Source organism: Oncorhynchus gorbuscha, linkage group LG16, assembly GCF_021184085.1.
Source record: "Oncorhynchus gorbuscha isolate QuinsamMale2020 ecotype Even-year linkage group LG16, OgorEven_v1.0, whole genome shotgun sequence".
Lineage (NCBI taxonomy): Eukaryota > Metazoa > Chordata > Actinopteri > Salmoniformes > Salmonidae > Oncorhynchus > Oncorhynchus gorbuscha.
In genome coordinates this window covers 60,476,435-60,499,513 of record NC_060188.1, presented here as the reverse complement: position 1 = coordinate 60,499,513, position 23,079 = coordinate 60,476,435, and the positions used below count along the sequence as shown (strand labels likewise).

At 42.6% G+C, this 23,079-nt stretch overlaps 1 protein-coding gene across 1 annotated transcript in view; it reads right to left on the bottom strand.

The window, feature by feature from the left end:
* LOC123999036 (protein KIBRA-like) overlaps nucleotides 1–23,079 on the bottom strand; it is a 45,409-nt gene that overhangs the window by 20,439 nt on the left and 1,891 nt on the right. The window contains exons 2-10 of the mRNA XM_046304365.1: nucleotides 16,732–16,841; nucleotides 16,337–16,540; nucleotides 15,779–15,855; nucleotides 13,016–13,095; nucleotides 11,720–11,849; nucleotides 8,925–9,074; nucleotides 8,589–8,659; nucleotides 5,655–5,897; nucleotides 4,098–4,187 (exon numbers count right to left, since the gene is read on the bottom strand). Coding sequence (XP_046160321.1) covers nucleotides 4,098–4,187; nucleotides 5,655–5,897; nucleotides 8,589–8,659; nucleotides 8,925–9,074; nucleotides 11,720–11,849; nucleotides 13,016–13,095; nucleotides 15,779–15,855; nucleotides 16,337–16,540; nucleotides 16,732–16,841 — 1,155 coding nt within the window. The remainder of the gene's footprint in view (nucleotides 1–4,097; nucleotides 4,188–5,654; nucleotides 5,898–8,588; nucleotides 8,660–8,924; nucleotides 9,075–11,719; nucleotides 11,850–13,015; nucleotides 13,096–15,778; nucleotides 15,856–16,336; nucleotides 16,541–16,731; nucleotides 16,842–23,079) is intronic.

Genomic DNA, 23,079 nt, shown 5'->3' with positions numbered 1-23,079 from the left:
TGCCCACTTTCTGATTTTCTTTATTTTTAGACTGAATGTTATCAGATCTTCAACCAAAACCATATACAGTGCATTCTGAAAGTATTCAGACCTCTTGACATTTTGTTACATTACAGCCTTATTCTAAAATTGATTAAAATTAGGGATGCACAATATAAAGAATCAAATTCAAATAAAATAAAATAATAAACATTTTAAAATGTAATTTAAAAAATAAATAAAAAACATTGGTGAGCATATCGGCAACATCGGCCTAATGTCTAGTTTAACGGCGATGTGCAAAACCGATGTCAAAGCTGACGTGCATCCCTATATAAATGTAGGTAGATGATGCCATGAAAAATACACAGAACAAAAGCAGAAAAATACTAAGCACACACGTCCAACAACTAAACAAGTTCAAATCGAGCAGTCATTTTATCCTCTCTAGGGTATGTGGGACGCTAGCGTCACACCTGGCTAACATCCAGTGAGATTGCAGAGCGCCAAATTCAAATACAGAAATACTCATTATAAAAATTCAGAAAAGATACAACTATTTGACATTGGTTTAAAGATTAACTTCTTGTGAATCAAACTCCGGTGTCAGATTTCAAAAATGCTTTACGGCGAAAGCATACCGTACGATTATTTGAGAACATAGCCCAGCAGGCAAATCATTACAAACAGCAACCAGCCAAGTAGCAGAGTAACACAAGTCAGAAATAGAAACAAAATGAATCCCTTACCTTTGATGATCTTCATATGGTGGCACTCAGAAGACATTCATTTATTCAATAAATGTTCCTTTTGTTCGATCAAGTCTCTTTATATCCAAAAACCTCCATTTTGTTTGCGCATTTTCTTCAGTAATCCACAGGCTCAAATGCAGTCACAACAGCCAGACAAAAAGTCTAAATTGTATCCGTAAAGTTCATAGAAGCATGTCAAACGTGACATGTCAAACATGTCAATCCTGAGGTTGTTTTTAGCCTAAATAATCTATAATATTTAAACCGGACAATAACATAGTCAATATAAAAAAAAGGTAAACAAGAAAGGCACTTTCAGGTCACGCGCATGAAAAAGCTCTGTGACACGGCAGGGTCCACTCATTGATTGCTCTTTCGCCCTCATTTTTCAGAATACAAGCTTGAAACAATTTCTAAAGACTGTTGACATCTAGTGGAAGGAATTGGAACTGCAATTTGAGTCCTAAATCGATGGATACTGTAACGGCATTGAATAGAAAACTACAACAACAAAAATCCTAATTCCTGAATGGATTTCTCTCAGGTTTCACCTGCCAAATCAGTTCTGTTATACTCAGACATTATTTTAACAAAATCTATTAATTATATGCTTATCCTATCTCCTGGACCTGAGTAGAAAGCTGTTTAATTTGGGCATGCTTTTCATCCAAAATTCCAAATGCTGCCACCTACCCTAGAGAAGTTAAGAGTAAGACAATTTCGGGGCGACAACTCAAAGGCCAAATCCATTTACGCCAAGATAATGGAATTAATTGCCCTTGATAATCAACCGTTCTCTGTCGTGGATGATGTTGGCTTTTGCCGACTGGTCGAGCACCTCGAACCCCTTACCGGAGTTAGACAGTATTGTTGAAACGCACATCTATGAGCTTCTTGCTATGGGCGTCACTGCTATTAGCCTCACAACTGACATTTGGACCAGCGATACCACCCCCATGAGCATGCCGAGTCTGACAGCACAGCGGGTCGACGAGGATTTCGTACTGAGGAAAGCCGTATTGCATGCTCATGAATGTGCTGGTTCTCATTACACTGCTACCATTTCAATGGCATTCGAAAACATACACACACCACTAGCGCCATTCGAACTGACTCGAGAAATAAGCTAATCAACTGTGTCTGCAGCAGACGTGATACCCTCTGTCATGGCATTGAAACGACTGTTCAACGAACTGCCAACACAGACCGTGGGGTTAAAACTTGCAAAAGTACTCGAAGCTGTGAACAAACGATTCGGTGGCATTCTCTCTGAGCCTCTTTACTGCGTCAACACCATGCTCGATGCTAGGTACAAGGATCGCTACTTCGATGCAGACAAGAAACAGGGTTTGCGCGAAATGCTAGACACAGCTGGACAAGATGGAAACAGACACAGTGAAAGTGCGCACCGAGGAAGAGGCCATGGACAGACAGAGCTGAAACTTCACTACTTGACATATATGATAAAATCCTGGTTGAGAATGAAACGACTGAGCAAATGAAACCGCAAGTAAGTGAAAGAAAAAAGGTTTTACTGGTAATGGGGACTTACGTAAATGCCAACAAAACATTTTGGTCAGTGTGTGTGTTTCAACTATTTAACTGTACTAGAATGCTTAAAAGGCCGCTAAAAATTTAAATATCGGTTACAGGTCTAATTATTTTTTGTCAATAACAATATTGGAAGGAACTGACCGTAGAGCGCCGAGACAGTAGTGTGTCCAGGCACAGACCTGGGTAAGTGTACCACAAAATGTCTGCATCATTGAAGGTGTCCAAAAATACAGTGTGCACTGTCACTGTGTCCGTTTCCATCTTCTCCATCTTCTCCAGTTATGTATGTAACATTTCACGTAAACCCCGTTTCTTGTCTGCATCGAAGTAGCCGTCCTTGTACATAGCGTTGAGCATGGTGGCGACACAGTAAAGAGGCTCAGAGAATGCCACCGAATCGCTTATTCACAGCCTGTGTCTGCAGTTTTGTTGGGCAGGCGTTTCAATGCCATGACAGAGGGTATCACATCTGCTGCAGGTGCAGTTGATGAGCTTATCTCGAGTCAGTTGTTCGAATGGAGCTAGATAGTGTGTTCATGTTTCCAAGCTTCAAACATGTTCTCAAATGCCATTGAAATGACAGCAGCGGTATGACAACCAGCATATTCATGAGCATGCAATTCAACTTTCCTCAGTACAAAATCCTCGATGACCCACTGTGCTCAGACTCAGCATGCTCATGGGGGTGACATCGCTAGTCCTAATGTCAGTCGTGAAGCTAATAGCAGGGACACTATTACTGTTTAACTCCGGGTAGGGAATCTGAAAAATAGCACACTTGGTAGTGTGTACCGGTGCTCGACCAGTCGGCGAAAGCCAACATCATCCACGACAGAGAACAGTTAATTGTCAAGGGCAATGAATTCCATTATCTTGGCATTAATGGATTTCGCCATTGAGTTGTCTCGCTGAAATTTTCTTACTCTTTCAAATGACCGCTAGACTTGTTGACTGCTTGATCCACACAGCAGACATTGTGGGCTAGGTTAGGAATGCTGTGTTGCACGTGAAGCGCTAAATTTTACATGGCGTCATGTACATACGCAACTCAGCTTTGACATCGGTTTGCACATCAGCGTTAAACTAGACATCAGGCCGATGTTGGCATTTGTAGCTAATATCGAGCCATTCCAATATGTTCACCGATATATCATGCACCCCTAGAAAATACTGTAGTCTACAACACACCTCATGTGAACTTGGGGTTCAAGAAATGAAAGAAAATATGTTCTTGTGAATGAGGGGAATGTGATCTTCACCATTCCCCAGCTCCCCTGTAGACCTTGGATTAAAATATCACTCTTTCCCCTCGGAGGGTAGTGAGTAGGCTCAGGACGCCAGACAAGGCTGGGTTGTGATGTTTATTGAAAATACCTTGATGAAACAGCTTGCAACTCTACAGTTGCCTCGAAGGTGAAATGGGTTAATTGGATGAAAATGTTGAATGTTCAGAAGCACTAAGCCCATTTTGAGATGTGAGAGGCTAGATAGGAGAGGAGACAGAAGAGGCTGTGCTCATAGAAGTGTGTAGTGATTCGTGAACAACTTCAGAGCAGAGTGCAGTAGTGGTGTACCATTACACCTTAGTGACTAGAATCTCACCAAGACCTCCACGGTAAAAATGTTGCCTGTGTCTCCATGTAGACAAAATGTATTCTTAAAATCGGTTTTCATTTTGAATGTGCACATTGAGTTGTGCAATAGGAGTTGACATGCTTAGTAGATACATTTAAGTGATTATGCCTCCTGAACTGACAGTGTGGAAGTGTTGGGAGACAGTAGCTGAATTGTTGTACAGACGGGTGTGCATACCTCTTGAGCTGAGTGTGTAGTGAAGAGGCCAGGCGAACCATCTCCTCCAGCTCTCTCACCAGCTCGTTTCTCTTACAGTGCAATCTCAATCTGATAGAAAACAAAACATGTTAGGTCACAGCCGGATTGAAAATATATACAGCAGTATTGACACAGTTAAAAGAGCAAAAGGCAGACACTTATGTCTCATAAAAGACATCTTGTTATCCAGTTCTTTGTTTATTGAGAGAGTGTGTCAGTGTAATGAGGCTTTAATGGAAACAGGCCAAAACATAATAACAGAGTCTTTTGATCATCTTCCAGGCCGCAGTTACAGAACCAGCAGTTAGAAAAAGCCATCTTTTGTTTCCAACCTACATCCCCGGTTAGTGACGCTCAGGTTACAGGAAGGGAGAAACCAGAGGGAACTCAATGCAGGTACAGTATTGAGAACAGAGAACAAGGTAGCTGTTTAGGAAAGATAGAGGGGGAGAGGGAGGAGGAATATGAATGAGAGAAAGAGGAAAAGAGACAGGAATGTGAGAGAGAAAGGAGGAAGAGAATGTGAGCAAGCGAGAGGGGAGAATGTGCCAGAGTCACAAGGCCCAATTGTTGTAGTCCCCTTGGTTACCTGATCCAGAGTGCAGGTGTCCAATCAATAAAGGGTACAAATGCACCTTACAGAGGGCCAGTGATGGGTAAGAGGCTAGGGGGAAGGGGTTCTACACTACATATAGTATCCACTTTTACAGTCTGTGATACAATTACAATCATGAGCCATGAATGTCATGAAAAAAGGTTATGCAGATTGAAGCAGCCAACACAACAAAATGTGCACAGGTATGTCGTCGGTCTGGGAGTAACTCTTCCAGGGTCGACATGCACAATGTTGGGTCGACATAGAGAGCAGTGTGATGCTTTTCAACCGGTTTGACAGTGTTTTCTTGAATCCAGATGGAGACGTCGGTCTGTTTTCCATAGTTAGTGTTCAGTTTAGTTTCTATTAACAGAGCCCAGTCCATCACCATGTCCACATCAGGGAGTAGACCTTTGTGTTAATGTAACAGTCATATCAGGTGCTGCACCCGAGGCACTTGCACTGTGTCTTTTCACTGCAGCTAAGGTACAGTCCAGTATGTTGTGGGCCTTTGCTCTGCCTATCTATTCCCTGTCTGTGAATATACTGCAGCCTAGTTCCAGTGGGATTCGAATGGCCCCCTCTCTCCTTCACGCAACAGACACGCCGACCCGTTGTCTGGCTAGCATTGAAATGAGATGTATAAATTATTTTTTTATTTTTTATATACTCTTTTGGTGAGGTGCTGACTAACGGAACACCAAAAGCCAAAAAGTGCCAATAAAAGTTTCCTGCCAAGACAGAAGAGTGGATGACTAATTGAATCTCTTGTATCATTGTATGTGACCATAATGCTTTCCGGGTGCAGCTCTATTCCCTGTTATCCCTCCTTCCCTGACCATGACCTTACCCAGGGATGGAGTGACGGCCAACTCTCAATAAGTCAGTGAGCCCCAGGGTGTTCACGATTACTTAGTTGGGGATAAACCCCCCATGCTCACCTCTCAGTCAGGGCCTTGCTCTGGTTGTCCCTGGCAGCCTGCAGGTCTCTCTCAAGCATCTTCTTCTCAGTCTCAATCTTCTCCTGTTCATTGGGCGCTCTCTTGCAGGGCTTGAGGTACTGCAGTTCCTTCAGTAGCTCCTCCTTCTCATTGATGAGGATGAGGCGGTCGCGCTCCGGGTCTAGCAGCCCCGGCCAAGCCTCACTGTCCAGTTTGGCTATCTGCACCTCGATGGTGGCAATCCTGGGGTTGGAGGGAGGAGAGGACATCATATAATTAATGTTCTTTTATGTTGTATTTAATTGTGTGGAGGAGAAGTTTAATAGAGATATAATATGGCTTATAACATGTTAAAGGTCATTATAAAGGCTCATGAATGCTCATAGCAAGTTATAAAGTCACTAGCCTGACACTTGATGATGGGTTGTGTTTGGAATAAGCAATCTGGATAACGTGAAAAATAATGATTTTATGAATATCACTCGCTGCAACAGAATACCATTGTGGATACCATTTTCATGTGTCGGTGTCCAGTATTAAGGAAGTAAGAGGTCATTTCACGAGTAGGGCTGTGGGGGTCACGAAATTGTCAGCCGGTGATTGTCAAGCCAATAACTGTCATTCTCACGGTAAATTGACCGTTAATTAACATAAACACATTTAGCATCTCCTGGCTTCCACACTGATCTTTATACAGGTCTAAAGAAACATGATATGAAGAAAATGTAGTCTATTTCAGAAGAACAGAATGGCATAAGTTGTCCTTACCGTTAGGTCCTGATCTGGCTACGCCATATGGCTATGGGCTATACTAGTTCATTTAGTAGACAAGATTCACTTAGAATTATGTGGCATTATTTTATAGTATGAAGAATACAATTGAACAAAGCTGAATAAAAGTGAAAGGATTTGAGGGTGTGCACACATGCGACTATTCTGTGTTGAGCTATGAATAAGCACATAAGAAATCATGGAACCAAAAAAATAATAATTCAATATTTGAGATTTTTTTTTTTTTTTTTTTACATATATGCGCTGTTCCTTTGCCTGCACATGCTGGGCATCATTCACATGTGATAATATTCTCACCCATCAGACTATTCTCAATTTGATCTGGTCTTTACATGTACTAAATAATGTGTGTGAAATTAATTATAATTTAGAAATGGGCCATTATCATGCACCAGTCAGAACAGGGGTGGTGGGAAATAGAAGACGTCATCCGTATGCACTTGAAGGAGGACGCTTTCCCACAGTTCATTTTCATGCCAGCCTGGTAGGCTACTTCGGTTGTACAGCAAAGCAATATTAGGGAAGTTGCAAAATAAATAAATAAATAAAGTAGACCTAGCCTATAGAATCTTCCTCTTTTTAACAGAGGCCATCAAAAGTATTTTCTCAATCAATTGCATATCCTATGGAAATGTTGCACAACTCAGGCTTATAGGAACACATTTTATTCCATGCATCAACCAGCTATGAGGAGCTGGCTCCCACTGCGCAACAGGTGGTCCTATACCGCTCAAACTCAATGTCAGGGCTCCCATGATCACACAGCCACAATCTCCATAGACAAACATTGGCAGTAGAATGGCCTTAAAGAGATTAGTGACTTTCAACGTGGTACCGTCATAGGATGTTACCTTTCCAACAAGTCAGCTCGTCAAATTTCTGCCCTGCCAGAGCTGCCCCAGTCAACTGAAAGTGATGTTATTGTGTAGTCAAAAAGTCCAAGAGCAACAATGCCTCAGCCGTGAAGTGGTAGGCCACACAAGCTCACAGAACGGGACCGCCGAGTGCTGAAGCGCGTAAAAATCATCGGTCTGCGGTTGCAACATTCACTACAGAGTTCCAAACTGCCTCTGGAAGCAATGTCAGCACAAGAACTGTACATTGGGATCTTCATGAAATGGGTTTCCATGGCAGAGCAGCCGCACATAAGCCTAAAATCACCATGTGCAATGCCAAGCATTGACTGGAGTGGTGTAAAGCTCCCTGCCATTGGACTCTGCAGCAGTGGAAACACGTTCTCTGGAGTGATGAATCACACTTCACCATCTGGCAGTCCGACGGTCGAATCTGGGTATGGCGGATGCCAGGAGAACGCTACCTGCCCCAATGCATCGTGCCAACTGTAAAGTTTGATGGAGGAGGAATAATGGTCTTGGGCTGTTTTTCATGGTTTGGGTTAGGCCCCTTAGTTCCAATGAAGGAAAACCTTAACACTAAAGCATACAATTACATTTTAGATGATTCTGTGTTTCCAAATTTGTGGAAACAGTTTGGGGAAGGCCCATTTCTGTTTCAGCATGACAATGCCCCAATGCACAAAGTGAGGTCCACACAGAAATGGTTTGTCGAGATCGGTGTGGAATGACTGGCCTGCACAGAGTCCTGACCTCAAACCCATCAAAAAACCTTTGGGATGAATTGGAACATCGACTGCGAGCCAGGCCTAATCGCCCAACATCAGTGCCCAACCTCACTAATGCTCTTCTGGCTGAAAAGAAGCAAGCCCCCACAGCAATGTCCAACATATAGTCAAAAGCCTTCCCAGAAGAGTGGAGGCTGTAAAAGAAGCAAAGGGGGACCAACTCCATGTTAATGCCCATGATTTTGGAATGAGATGTACGACGAGCAGGTGTCCACATACTTTTGGTCATGTAGTGTACCTTTCTAGCTAATAGACTATTGTTAGTTTACTTCCTCTTCCAATGAAATGCAGGAAGGTCAAAACAACTGTCTACCAAATCTATTCATTTTAAAATGTTGATTACTTCTACCTGCCAATATCATTCACCTGATAAGAATTAATGTTACTTTTTCTTTTTGTTTGTTTTTTAAATGTGCTCACATACGATGGGGTTCCCTGGGTTGCCAGTTGGCCTGGGAAAGAAAAGTTTGAAAAACCATTATTTGGGTTACACAAGTTACCTTCTTTTTGCTTCTTCATACTTCAGGCTTAGTCGAACCTTCTCCGCCAACTTGTTGGTGTTGGTCCCAAACTGGATCAAACAAAATAATAACAGAACTGAAGGTGTGGTGTGACAAACCTACATTCTGATCAATTAGTGATGCAAGCAGTATCTGTGCATCATTCCATGGCACGCTTCCAAAGGTTACACCTGGGTCCTGTTCATTAGGTCACACCAAAGCAAAACATTTTTAAACAGAAAACGAAAACAAGCATTTCTTATTCTTATTGGACAAGTCCAGGTAGTGCTTCCCAATATGTCCATTTGGTGCCAACTGAACACAACCTCCTCTCACCTCAGCAGGTATGTCTGTCTGGGAGCTGGTTTCGGAGTAGAGTCGAGGGATGGACAACTCAGAGTTGGCCAGGGAGGGGCTGCTGCCCCACAGGTCAGACTGAGAACCCACTGAGTCCAGCTGGAAGCCATCCTTAAGCACTGCTAGTTTCTACAGGGAGAGGAGACAGATATACTGTGTACAGGCTTGACACATCAGAGAGAAGTCACAGCTAGTATTGTTTACATATTTTGCTGTGTATCTTGAATTTACAAAGCTCCTGTCCTATGGTTTCAATCTATAATACAGACCATAGTCGTGTTCATAGAGATGGAGTCCTGTACATTGCATAAAGATGTGCTTTTGCAAGTGGCCAAACATGGTAACCTAAATCGATGATAAAATCAGTGCAGCAGGGATAAAATAAATAAATGGCTCAGCACTGAATCAGAGTGGAATGAACCTCATCTTTAATATTAAAGTACACAATTCAAGCAAAACCAGCAAAGACAAGACTGGCAACTGACACAATGCTGACTGAGTTGGACGGGCTTCATACACTGCAGTCAGACAGAAAATACAAATCACACACATACAGTTGAAGACGGAAGTTTACATACACTTAGGTTGGAGTCGTTAAAACTCGTTTGTCAACCACTGCACAAATTTCTTGTTAACAAAAAATAGTTTTGGCAAGTCGGTTAGGACATCTACTTTGTACATGACACAAGTCATTTTTCCAAAAATGGTTTACAGACAGATAATTTCATGTATAATTCACTGTATCACAATTCCAGTGGATGAGAAGTTAACATACACTAAGTTGACGTTGCCTTTAAACAGCGTGGAAAATTCCAGAAAATAATGTCATGGCTTTGGAAGCTTCTGATAGGCTAATTGACACAATTTGAGTCAATTGGAGGGGTACATGTGGATGTATTTCAAGGCCTACCTTCAAACTCAGTGACTCTTTGCTTGACATGGGAAAATCAAAAGAAATCAGAAAATAAATTGTAGACCTTCACAAGTCTGGTTCATCCTTGGGAGCAATTTCCAAATGCCTGAAAGTACCACGTTCATCTGTACAACCAATAGTGTGCATAACCTGAAAGGCCGTTCAGCAAGTAAGAAGCCACTGCCTCAAAGCCACCATTAAAAAGCCAGACTATGGTTTGCAACTGCACATGAGGACAAAGATTGTACTTTTTGGAGAAAAGTCCTCTGGTCTGATGAAACAAAAATAGAACTGTTTGGCCATAATGACCATTGATGTTTGGAGGAAAAAGGGGGAGGCTTGCAAGACGAAGAACATCATCCCAACTGTGAAGCACTAGGGTGGCAGCATCATGTTGTGGGGGGTGCTTCGCTGCAGAAGGGACTGGTGCAATTCACAAAATAGATGGCATCATGAGGACGGACAAATAAGGGGATATATTGAAGCAACATCTCAAGACATCAGTCAGGAAGTTAAAGCTTGGTCGCAAATGGGTCTTCCAAATGGACAATGACCCCACGCAAACTTCAAAAGTTGTGGCAAAATGACTTAAGGACAACAAAGTCAAGGTATTGGAGTGGCCATCACAAAGCCCTGACCTCAATCATACACAACATTTGTAGACAGAACTGAAAAAGTGTGTGCGAGCAAGGAGGCCTAAAGACTCAGTTACACAAGCTTTGTCAGGAGGAATGGGCCAAAATTCACCCAACTTATTGTGGGAAGCTTGTTGAAGGCTACCCGAAACATTTGACCCAAGTTAAACAATTTAAAGGCAATGCTACCAAATACTAATTGAGTGTAAGTAAACGTTTGACCCACTGGGAATGTGATGAAAGAAATAAAAGCTAAATAAATTATTCTCTACAATTATTCTGATATTTCACATTCTTAAAATAAAGTGGTAATCCTAACTGACCTGATTAAATGTCAGGAATTGTGAAAAACTGAGTTTAAATATATTTGGCTAAGGTGTATATAAACTTCCAACTTCAACTGTACATACAACTGAACTGTCAGCTGCAGAAGGCTGGGGAGGGGAGACAGCCCAGTGGAGAGAGAGAGAGAGAGAGAGAGAGAGAACACATGAGAAAGAGAGAGGCTCTGCATTATTAAACACAACCCAGCCCCTACTAACAAACACAGTGTTTGTTGTTTTCTACTGCCACCCAGATTAAAACTGGGGCACATTTGATGTGCATGTGTGTTTTGCATGAGCGCACGTGTGTCCCACTCCCTCAGGTCAAAGCAGAGGAGGAAGCATGAAGAAGGTAGGTCGACTACCAACCCCTCCTCCAGCTCAGCTTCTAAAAGACTTAGCATGCTGGTGAATCATTGATTGAGCAGCAAAGTCATGACAGAGTCTGCAGTACCATGCGGTCTTGTCTGTCTGTCTGCTACTCAGCCCAGGGGCGCTGGGACAGGAGAGGGGAGACAGAGAGGTTGCTGGGGACACAGGTAACAAGGGAGGGTGGGAGATACACCAGCAGAGAAAATGCTGTGCCATGTGAGATGAAGAGGAACACGAGACTCTGCAGCTCCTGTCTACTCCCTTTCTTCTTCGCCCTCTCCTTTCTCTTTCCCTCCCTGACCATCAGCCCACCCCATCTCCCTCCCTCTTTACACCTTTCTCTCCTTCATTCTCACTTTCCTTTCCATGACAGTCAGCCTAGCTCAAAAAACAAAAAACCTCACTCCTGCATCCTCTGATCCCCCCCCATCGTCTCATATGAAGCTGACAGGCTGTCATCTACCCATCTCCTCATAGCACTACAACACCTGACCCCCTTCCCCTCCCTCCCTCATCCCCCTCCCCGCTTACCTGCATGAGCTCCTGTTTCTCCTTCTCCCCGGAGCTGATGGCGTCCTTGATAGACTTGACTTCGTTCAGAATGGCCTGCGCCTCATGGAGCTTGAAGCCGTACGGCGCACTGGACACCTTGTGATCGATCCTTGAGGGAAGGGAGGGGGAGAAGAGGGATAAGGTGGGACAGGGATAAGGTGGGAGAGGGAGAGAAAGTGAGGGAGAAAAGAGTGAAAAAGAGACAAGTTGGAAACTGACCAGCCAGTGATATAGGTTATGAAACTGTGAATCAGTGAGTATACTACATAGATAGCACTATCAGACTTGTACATTGTTGCTCTCATATTATTCATCTTTAGTTTTGTGTTCGTTAAAGAGGTATGTTGTTTTAAAAAAACATTTCATTTTCACTATGAAAATACTAGTGACACTTTTAAACCATCCTGATCTAATCTGGATTAGAGTGAACAATAACAAAACTAAGGATCCAGGACAGGAACCAAACTGGATTAAGGGCCACAGGTGTAGAGGAAAGAGCCTGAAGCCCAGACAGTCAGCTACACATGGAGAGACCGTCCGTGGCAGCAGCATCAAATATGTAAAGTCAGTCAACAGCAAGTCATGCATGCAGTGGAATAACAGGTCTTTCCACATTGTTCAGAGAGCAGAGGAAAGGAGGGAGGGGGCAGCACTCCTTCACTGAAGACCAAGGAGAACTAGAACCAGTGAAGCCTATCCAAGCCTTTTCCACTTCAGTATAAATATATACTGTTAGAATAGATACTATCGTTATATTTCGGTCTTTTGTTATAAAGACCCTGAAGTATTTTCTCTGGAAAAGGAAAGTTGAGGACAGACAGGATGTTGCGGTGTTCGTATATTAGTACGGTTTCATGATTGTTGGTAAATGTTTGATAGCAAAGGAAGGTTTGAAATTTGATAGCAAAATGAAGGTCACGGAAGAACGGTTGGAATCCTGTCGAACTACTATGTAGCTTGTCATTCGTTTAAAAAAATTTAACTCACTGAACTGAGGCAGGGCCCATCTGTCTTTTTCCACAACACAGATGCAAGAGGCGGCACTCCAGGCATTCAAAGAGAAATGTGTTTCACAGACAAAAATTGTGATATTTGACCATTTTGAGGGTCATCATCAAATTCAGTCAGGGAGCTGCCTTTTCAACCAGGGTGAGATGAGGGCCTCAAGTGTGTTGATAATGGGAATCTTTTTACGGCGGTATCGAAAAAAAGCAGAAGCCTACTACTACTACTAAGTGTAATTGTGATCGTGTAATGATGTTGGGTTGCACTTACTCTTTCAGTGTTTCAAAGCCCTGCTCTTTATGCTGCAATTCTTGTTTCATGCAGGCGAGGTCCCTCTTCAGCTTATTCACCTGAGACAAACAAATCAAATCTTATTTCTCACATACACATGGTTAGCAGATGTTAATGCGAGTGTAGCGAAATGCTTGTGCTTCTAGTTCCGACAGTGCAGTAATATCTAATAAGTAATCTAACAACTCCCCAACAACTACCTTATACACACAAATCTAAAGGGGTGAATGAGAATATGTACATATAAGTATATGGATGAGCGATGGCCGAGCGGCATAGGCAAGGTGCAGTAGATGGTATAAAATACAGTATATACACATGATATGAGTAATATCAGATATGTAGACATTATTAAAGTGACATTATTTAGAGTGCATTGAATCCATTTATTAAAGTGGCCAGTGCTTGGGTCTCATGTAGGCAGCATCCTCTCCGAGATAGTGATTGCTGTTTAGTAGTCAGATTGCCTTGAGTGACCGGAATAGAGTTAAAGAAGAAAAAAAATTGCCCAAATTGAAATACTATTGATTACTGGCAATATGATTATGTTCAGCTTATTCAACTGAGAGAAACAAACTGCATATTTTACTGAAATTAAAAATCCCCAGTTGTAATACTATTGATTACGGAAGACATGATTATTCAGCTATATTTGGGAACAGCTTTTGTTATATTCGGCTAATGTTTGTTTCATGAGGAAAAATTATTTGGATATAACTTAAAGGCCGATTACATATTTTTAAAGCAAAACATTCCCTTATTGTTTTTTTTATGAAATGTGAAGGAAAGATCCACAAATAATCCAACAGAGGGTGTTATTTAAGTGATAATGACCGAGAAGCCGGTGTTCAGAGGATATATTTGCATAGGTGTTATTGGGCCCGAGACAAACATATTCAAATAATGATCGACATATTTTCATTAAAAACGCTATTTTGATTCATTTAAATCATACCATTTCTATTTTACCACTTTTTTATCCCCAATTTTCTGGTATCCAATTGGTAGTAGTTACAGTCTTGTCTCATCGATGCAACTCCTGTATGAGTTGAGAGAGAGGCGAAGGTCGAGAGCCATGCGTCCTCCGAAACAGAACCAAACCAAGCCGCACTGCTTCTTGACACAATGCCCATCCAACCCAGAAGCCAGCCGCACCAACGTGTCGGAGGAAACTCTGTATACCTGGCCCGCCACAGGATTTGCTAGTGCACGATGAGACAAGGATATCCCTGCCGGGAAACCCTCCCTAACCCAGACGACGCTGGGCCAATTGTGCGCTGCCCCATGGGCCTCCCAGTCGCGGCCGGCTGCGACAGAACCTGGACTCGAACCCTGAATATCTGATGGCCCAGCTAGCACTGCAATGCAGTGCCTTAGACCACCACGCCACCCGGGAGGCCCTATTCATACTATTTCACCCTTCCACAAGATGTAGTTTTGTTTCGGGACTATGATTGCTAGCCAAGCCGGCTGGTCATTGCGTCTATTGTTTCCGTGGACAGAGACGCGACCCAGTCATTCAGTCTTTTTGTTCTGTATCTATGGACAGGACCCAGTCGTTCATTCTAAATGTTCCATTGCCATACTGGCTGGCAACATTCTTATCCCTTGTTGACTCACTAGCCAAATACAGCTAACTTAGTCATGTCAAACAGTGCAAAAACAACAACAGCAGCTGCATTTGTTTAAGCTATTTTCTAGGGACATTTATTTGGATACATCCATAACAATGAGCTAATGAGGCACGATTTCACCTGGCATAGAAAATACGTTCTCTCATTAGGACACAACAACTTCAAACTGAAGCTGGAAAGAGTGCAAACTAGCTGCACTTTGTTACGTTTTACCTTTTTTCAATTGATATTTATTTGCATATATATCCATAAAAATGATGCCAGCTGATTCATGATTTAGACTGGCTGAGAAATGATGCCTGCCACTCTCTTCCCGACCCCTACACGTTCATTATTATGGGACAGTTGGAGATCAAATCTGAAATTTGAAACAATGTTGCAAATGTCGGAGACAGACAGCAAAGTTCATATACAAATCTCCGCTGCTGAAAAATAAATGTTAGTCTAAAAGAAACATGAGATAACATCTATATGCTTTTTAATGGTGGAGATCATGTTAACTTCCCTGCCTTGGCTGATGAGACAGTGGATTGTGCAGTCAAATGGAATAGAGTAAAAAGGCATTTTAACATCATATATTTAGCTGGTGGTAACTTGTGGAATAGACACGGGCTAGACCGCGCTTTTAACCAATCAGAATTAGCCCACCCGTTGTATAATGTTGCACAACGCCAACCGACAGCTCTGGGATTCATCCCAAATGGCACCCTATGTAGTTAGCTACTTTTGACCAGAGCCATAAGGGCCCTGGTCAAAAGTAGTACACTATATAGGGAATGAGATGCAATTTGGGATGCAACCCTGGGTGGAGGTCTCAGACAAAGATGTCACTTACACACATTCCTCCTTTACAATGAGAAAGAGTTGGACACTCAGTCACTTAGCAACAGTCCATTGGACTAAGACTTTTTTCATGCACTAATGTTTGCAAATCTTAGGGATGAGAATTAAGCCAAAACAGGAGACTTAAGAACACATATGGGTATACACATCCATTCCTAATGATTATTGAACACACGTAAAGCAGGCCATAGTTGGAGTACAGAGATGGTGTAAAAAAAATATATATATATTATTATTATTATTTTTTTTTTAAACAGTTTCTTACCCTACTTTTGGAAGTGACTATCTCGGCTTTGAGGATTTCTGGGTCATATTTACTGCTGGAGGACGATCTGGAATTCACTGTGGGAGATAAGAGCCAGGGTGTTATCTAATCCTCTACATCACGCTATTCAACTTCAAGGCCCTACTCATCAATCCCCTGTGTGTTATCAAACTACTGTAAATCACTACTTCAAGTCTGAGCAAGGGCAGAGGATTCCTCTTAGGAATGGAGTCAAGTTAAATAAGTAGGGAGTAGCTTTAATTCCCCAAAAATGTAAATTACTGACAACTTGAGTGAACTATGATGTGCTGTAATCCTGTGGTCAAATTTATGTGCACCTCCCCAGTGTCAAAAGCGTTGCATCACTAAGAATAATAAAAGACTACCAATCACTCTTCTCTTCTCTTTTGCCACCTAATCTCTGATTCCTTGCGCCCTGTTTACGTACAGCCCTTCAAGTTTCCTGGCTTCTCTGCCCCCTTTTGACCCTCATCACCGTTGCTACCTGCACACCTGTTCCTTCTGCCAGCCCATAAACCCCCCCCGGCTTGTCCTTACAGCTGGTCTGAGAGGTGGACTTGTCCTTCCAGGCGTCATTGAGCTGGCGGTATTCCTGCTGGGCCAGGCGAAGCCGCTGCTCCTTCACCTGGTAGATCTCTTTCTGGGCGCTCAGCGAGTCCTTGGCCACATCCAGGTACTCCCGCAGCATGACCTCCTGCTCCCGCTGCCACTGGGCCCGTGGGTCCTCCAGCTGAGTGCTCTCTGATGGTGGTAGAGGGGAAAGAGAGAGATCAAGGGGAGAGGAAAGGGAGACAGAACATAACAAACAAGAAAGAATGAGAGAAGAAATGTTGAAATAATTTTGCATCTTGACTTGACTGGCCATGTGTTTCTTCACAAATGTGTGATGAATATGGGTGCCAGAAGTTAGTGTTATGGAGAATTGGACTCACTTGTGTTATGGTCCACATAGTAGGCCCCGACATTGGGGTCGTAGGCCTCCTCCCAACCCACTGGCAGCTCATCGCCAATGCAGTCAGCAAATGTCAGAGGTTTAGTCTGCCTGAAAATCACACACAAGAAACAACAGTCAACTGATGGTAAGAATTAGAGGTGTCACAGCAAGAGTAAATCAGGATGACCATGACAAGATAGTGGGCTAGCCAGGGTGCATGCAAAGATAGCCCTCAGTGACAACCAAATGATCTACCAGAATTGCACGATGTCTGTGTGTCTCTAATAAAAGGGCCCTAATTAGGTCTGTATTCGCATTGAGTGGGGTTTGCAAACCACAATAGCTGGAAGCTGGGACCTGGCATTTCACAAATTTCCTAGATGTTTCTGAGGCAACCCCTCCAGGCCTTCCAACACCAAGCCAGGCTCAGGATCACAGGATACCCAGGAGACCTCAGTGGCCACCATACATAAAAGGCCCCTCAGGAAGACTCTACCAGCACGACCAATGTGCAAAGTGCCAATGGAAAAAGGGAAAGGCGCTATTTGCTGAGTAACATCCAAGAATCAGCCTTTCAGTTCGTACATTAGGTGGGTTGGATATATTCAGGTGTTGTCTTTTTCATGCTAATCTAATTTGGCACACTTGGGTTCACAATTAACCTAATCCTAATTTCCCTCATAGCTATGACATAAACCTAGGTTGAAGGATAGAAAACATAAGCTTATACAAGTTATCAGTGGCGTAGGCTACATGTGGGAAAACTTGTCTTGATTTATTCTTTTGCTCAAACTCTTTTCTGCAGACGGCAGATATTACCATCCTCACAGATGCTTTTGCTCAGGGTGAAACCCAACGGGTTCCTTTTTAACTTTATGAATAATGAAAAAGGCCTGTTCTAAATGTATCTCAGAGGAAAAGGCTTTGCGGAGAGAAAAACAATATTTCCCAAAAAGCTGTCTGCTGGTGCCAGGTCCTTTGAGTGACTGTGTGCGCATCATCCCATTATTTGATTCATTCCACTGTCGCTGTCCTCTCACCCCTGCAAATCCAGTCCCCTAATCACTCGGAGCTGATGGCCGAACTCATCATTACCCTCCGAAAAGCGCAGACTTACTGTCTCAACAGACCAATCAGAGGGCTTTAAATAGGCCCAGAGCTTAGCGTGAGCCACGCACTGGCTGTGCATTGGCATGCAAGACCTCTTTCCAGTCTGTCTGGAGTGGACACCAGGCTGACATCTCCTAATCTCTTCAAACAGTGATGATTCTTCCAATAACTCATTTGGGTAGTGAGTGAGTGGCCCCCTTAAGGCTTCTATAATGGTCTTTTGTGAACCACATGATAAAACAAATCCTGTTTCTTTCCAGCCTTTTCCATAAGCTGTGTGATATAGGAAATACCAGGCGCGACCATCCCTTAGGAAAGCACTCCCCTGGAGGATAGGGTTTTTTCAAGATTCTGTTGAATCTATTTAAACCCATAAACTACTAGGCCTACCTTATGGGAAGTATGTGTGAGTTGCTTACAAATACAAGCATTAGTTGGTTTCCCCTAACTAATCCGTCACTGTCATCAAGAAGCTTAGCTAGCTAACTTGCTAGCAAACAAACCAGCTATGTTTTGACTCAAAGTAAAGGGATGATGTTTGGAGTTGGCAGGCTCGTTGAAGTTGAGCTGTTTTCTCCAGTGGTTAACTTCAATGTTGACTATTCGACTGACTTGCAGTGTGCTTCTCTGGTGCCTTCGCTGCTGTCGTGGCTTCACCCAGGTGGGTGTAACACATCGGTAGTGGAGGATTCTACCCATAAGAGTCTGACTTTAGAGACTAATACTGAGAATTCAGAGAGATGGAGGGGCTAGTGGTGTGGGGGCTGTGCTTTGGCAAAGTGGGTGGGGTTATATCCTTCCTGTTTGGCCCTGTCCGGGGGTGTCCTCGGATGGGGCCACAGTGTCTCCTGACCCCTCCTGTCTCAGCCTCCAGTGTTTATGCTGCAGTAGTTTATGTGTCGGGGGGCTAGGGTCAGTTTGTTATATCTGGAGTACTTCTCCTGTCCTATTCGGTGTCCTGTGTGAATCTAAGTGTGCGTTCTCTAATTCTCTCCTTTCTTTCTCTCTCTCGGAGGACCTGAGCCCTAGGACCATGCCCCAGGACTACCTGACATGATGACTCCTTGCTGTCCCCAGTCCACCTGGCCATGCTGCTGCTCCAGTTTCAACTGTTCTGCCTTACTATTATTTGACCATGCTGGTCATTTATGAACATTTGAACATCTTGGCCATGTTCTGTTATAATCTCCACCCGGCACAGCCAGAAGAGGACTGGCCACCCCACATAGCCTGGTTCCTCTCTAGGTTTCTTCCTAGGTTTTGGCCTTTCTAGGGAGTTTTTCCTAGCCACTGTGCTTCTACACCTGCATTGCTTGCTGTTTGGGGTTTTAGGCTGGGTTTCTGTACAGCACTTTGAGATATCAGCTGATGTACGAAGGGCTATATAAATACATTTGATTTGATTTGATTGAGATGGCAAGTCCACGGTGCCCTGATGAAAGGCTGGACCAGTCTGAAACCCCCTGGATGTGCCCCCCTCAGTTTCATCTCAACTGCCTCTACTTTACATGTCCTCCTGGGCTGACCGCTTTGTTTTTCTTTTTCATTATTTAATTAGGCAAGTCAGTTAAGAACAAATTCTAAAACCGCTGAGGCCATGAACTACCATACCTGCCATGATCATCCATTCATTGACATTTTTTTATTTTCTTCAAAAGAGCGTGTATTTTTTTTTTTTTTCTTAAAGTGCTTTGGATTGTAATGAAAAGCACTATAAAAAGTTCTAAATTGTCATTATTAATACTCCATGCAGACCAAGTAGGCCTTTATAGCGAGAGCGGATTTCAGAGTCCATAGTTGTTGATTTTACATGTTTAACCTTTAGCTAAGTGTTTCAAACAAAGACAGGGTGTCCGGCATTTCCTGGGGCCTCTTTAATCAAAAGGTGCGTGCGCACAAAAAAAGACAACCATGCCTGCACCAGTTCCCGCAAAGGTTGGTATTTATCCCTTTTGAACTTGACGGGAAAGTGTGCGCATCGCCACGCAAATGTCAGACCATGAATACGCAAAACTTCTAGTGGTTGATCAACTGTATTGCAAGCAAATAGTTATTTTTGTGGAAATGGGGGTGTTTGCGATTCACAGGAATTATAATAATGGTAGACTAATAAAAACAACATAAGCCTAATTATAAAAAAGATAGATTTAAAGTTGGTGAGAAGATTTCATAGCAGCATGTCGCCTAAGATAAATACAATATCTTACTTTTATTAAATAGGCCCAAATCAATCATATTGCAGGGCATGTCTCCCCTTTTCTGACATGACTGGTTTATTCCTACTAAACAACAATAATAGGCTAACATTTATCCATCACGCATTCAATAGGCAACCATGCTCGAAAGTAAATAGACCTGTAGCCTATGACAGTATGGGTAGGCTACAGTATTGCAGAGCAATAGCCAAAAGTGTGACATAATAGCCTATTTAATCTCAAAGCCTATACCAAGGCAGAAGATAAAACACAGGCACGTATTGATGAACAAAATATTGAACAACAATTCATCTTTTGAATATCGGTGTGGGCTGTATGCAACATTTACTTTTAAAATTGTTCAAGACAATCAATCTTGCAGAAGTGTTTGGCACGCGCCATAGGCTGCATGCATTTTTTAAAGTTTTTTAAAAAAAGCCACTGCAAAAGATAAAACATACTGCTCAAACCTTCACAGAAATATGATCAAATTTGGCATTGCACTTTAGAAACTCATGGTCCAGTTCCAACATCTCCAAATCATACAGGAAATTAGGGCGTTTTTGTTACCATAAGCAACAAAAAAAACATAGCACTCTCCCAGAAGTGTGGTTTGTGTGTAAAAACCCATGAATTCGGATAAATAAAAAGTCGTAATGCGTCCTCACTCAAATATGTCACAAAGCTTAATTCATGTTTTATTATTATTTTCACTGCATTAGGGATAGCGTACACAGACATGTCTGCTTTGCAGCCTTGTTGAGTGTGTAGGTGCAAATCTTTTACATTCAACACAGTATTTGTAGGCAACACAGGTAAACAACTGATGAGCAGCAGGTGCTTCTAATCAGTTTTTGTTACCATAAAAACGGTGAATGCAGGGCCTTTTCCAAGCGGAGTTGTAAAGCTCGTTCACGAGCGCAGAAATAGTATGGCACTGATTTATAAATGAAAACATGCGTATATGTTGCGTGCGACAGTTTGAAATCCCAATAGTTTGTTGTGCACGCAAATCCAAGAACCTCCATGTATGCCAACATTTTTAATAAGGCATGGTTGACAAGAGGCCCTAGGTGAGCTGCAGCATTACTAGTTAGTCAAGTGGCAGGGTAAAAAACACTAGGCAGGTTTGCATACAAAGTCAAAAGCAGGTGATAATGCTCTAATGCAAAGCGACAAAGAGTGCGGCAGAGTGAAAACATGTGGCAGCATAACTGAATGATGAGTCAGACTCATTCATCGCACTATAAATTCCTCAAGTCAAATTTATGAGACTCCAACCTCGATTTCATAGCGCTCAAGGTCCAACAATAAAGTAGAGCTGCTAGCTGCTTCAACTCCCCTCCTGCAACAGCTTGGTATCTGGGAGATAACATTCCATTCAGCTGACAGAATGCATTGGGTGTGTGCGTCACCATGAGGGTGGATAAACAATATGTCTGGCTGAGGTATGCGAATGCAGCCCAGAAAGATACTGACAGGGCAGGGGCCAACGAGATGCATGCATGCATGTATGCATGGTATGAATGTTGGGCTGAGTCTTCCAGTTACCATCTCCATTAAGCCTAACAGGCTTCATTCTTGAGCTTAAAGGATAACATTACTCAGGTTTGATAGGCTAAGGGGACCAAAGAGAAAATGTTTTCATGATTACATGGTCAGATTGCCATACTACAATACCTTTGGGATATCTTGTAGTATTTGAAAATGTTATAGGGCTGTAATAGCTGTAGAATGTATAATAGAACTTCGATCACAATTGGCTGGTACATTCTTTGGTTCCACAGTGAGAGGTGTTTGTGAAAGCACATTTTTCACCAATAGGACAGACCAGTCTAATGGGAATGTGTTATCATCATCGGTAGGCCTCCTAATAACTCCTCATCAGATGTTGCTCAGCACAGCAAAATAAATGTATTTTTGCTGAACAGCAGTAGAAGGATATGTAAATGTCCAATGACAGTTTTGGGCCAGTGTGGTCTGGTTATTTCAGTCTGAGATCAATACTTTGAGAATGGCTGTGTCTCATCTCAGACTTAGTACTCTGGGCTGGCTTCATGTTCTACTGTGCCCTCCAACATATCAGTGAACAGCATAGGAGACACGGTCTTGTATGGCACAGTTGGTAGAGTGTGGTGCCACGAGAGTGTGATGCCACGGTTTTGGGTTTGATTCCCATATGTAAAATATATGCACGTGTGACTAAAAGTGTCTGCTAAATGGCCTATATTATATATTAGGAGACAGGCATATGATTTACAGAAGACAGACCCTTTACAGTGACAGTCTGTTCCTCACTTGGCTCAACCCCTCTCCTTTTGACTGCAACTCTATACCAAGTTGTGATGTTGTACTTTGACCCTGTGCACATTGGCAAGCAGTGAAAGGGATTTTAAATGAATCAGTCTTTACTTTACAGCCTCTGTGCTCAGCCTTCCTCAGCCGTGCATTTTAGGAATGTGTGTTGAGGTCTTTGTTTACAAAGTTCTGCCATCTTGGTCTTGCTGCTACCAAGGAATTTCACCAGGGAGGTGGGGAGGTCTGTGCCCTTGCTTCTGTCATGTTATTGGGCTTTTAATTATGGTTCTGTGTGCTGACTGCAACAATGACAGCCACCAAGGAAAACAGGTGTAACTTTTGACACAAAGCCTATTTTCAAAATCTTGTAATATAATATGAAGGCCTATCCTTATCCAGGCTCAATGAAAAATAAAATCCCATAATCTCAAGCATTCCAAAACTAAGCTATTAAAAGAGATTTTGTGTCAAAGTCCGAGTGGATTTAAGTAACTGCTAAAACTAAATTAGTTCCAAAGTATGGTTGCCACCGAGGTTCTGTATAAATGAGACCCTGGCTGTCATGACCCAGTTCTAAGTATTGTAAGCCTATTACACTAAAATATTACTAGGGGAAAACTAACTCAAACCCCGAGGGCTAATTTCCAATTACAGGAATGACATTTTTTTTTTGTTAACCTTTGTTTAACTAGGCAAGTCAGTTAAGAACAAATTCTTATTTTCAATGACGCCTAGGAACAGTG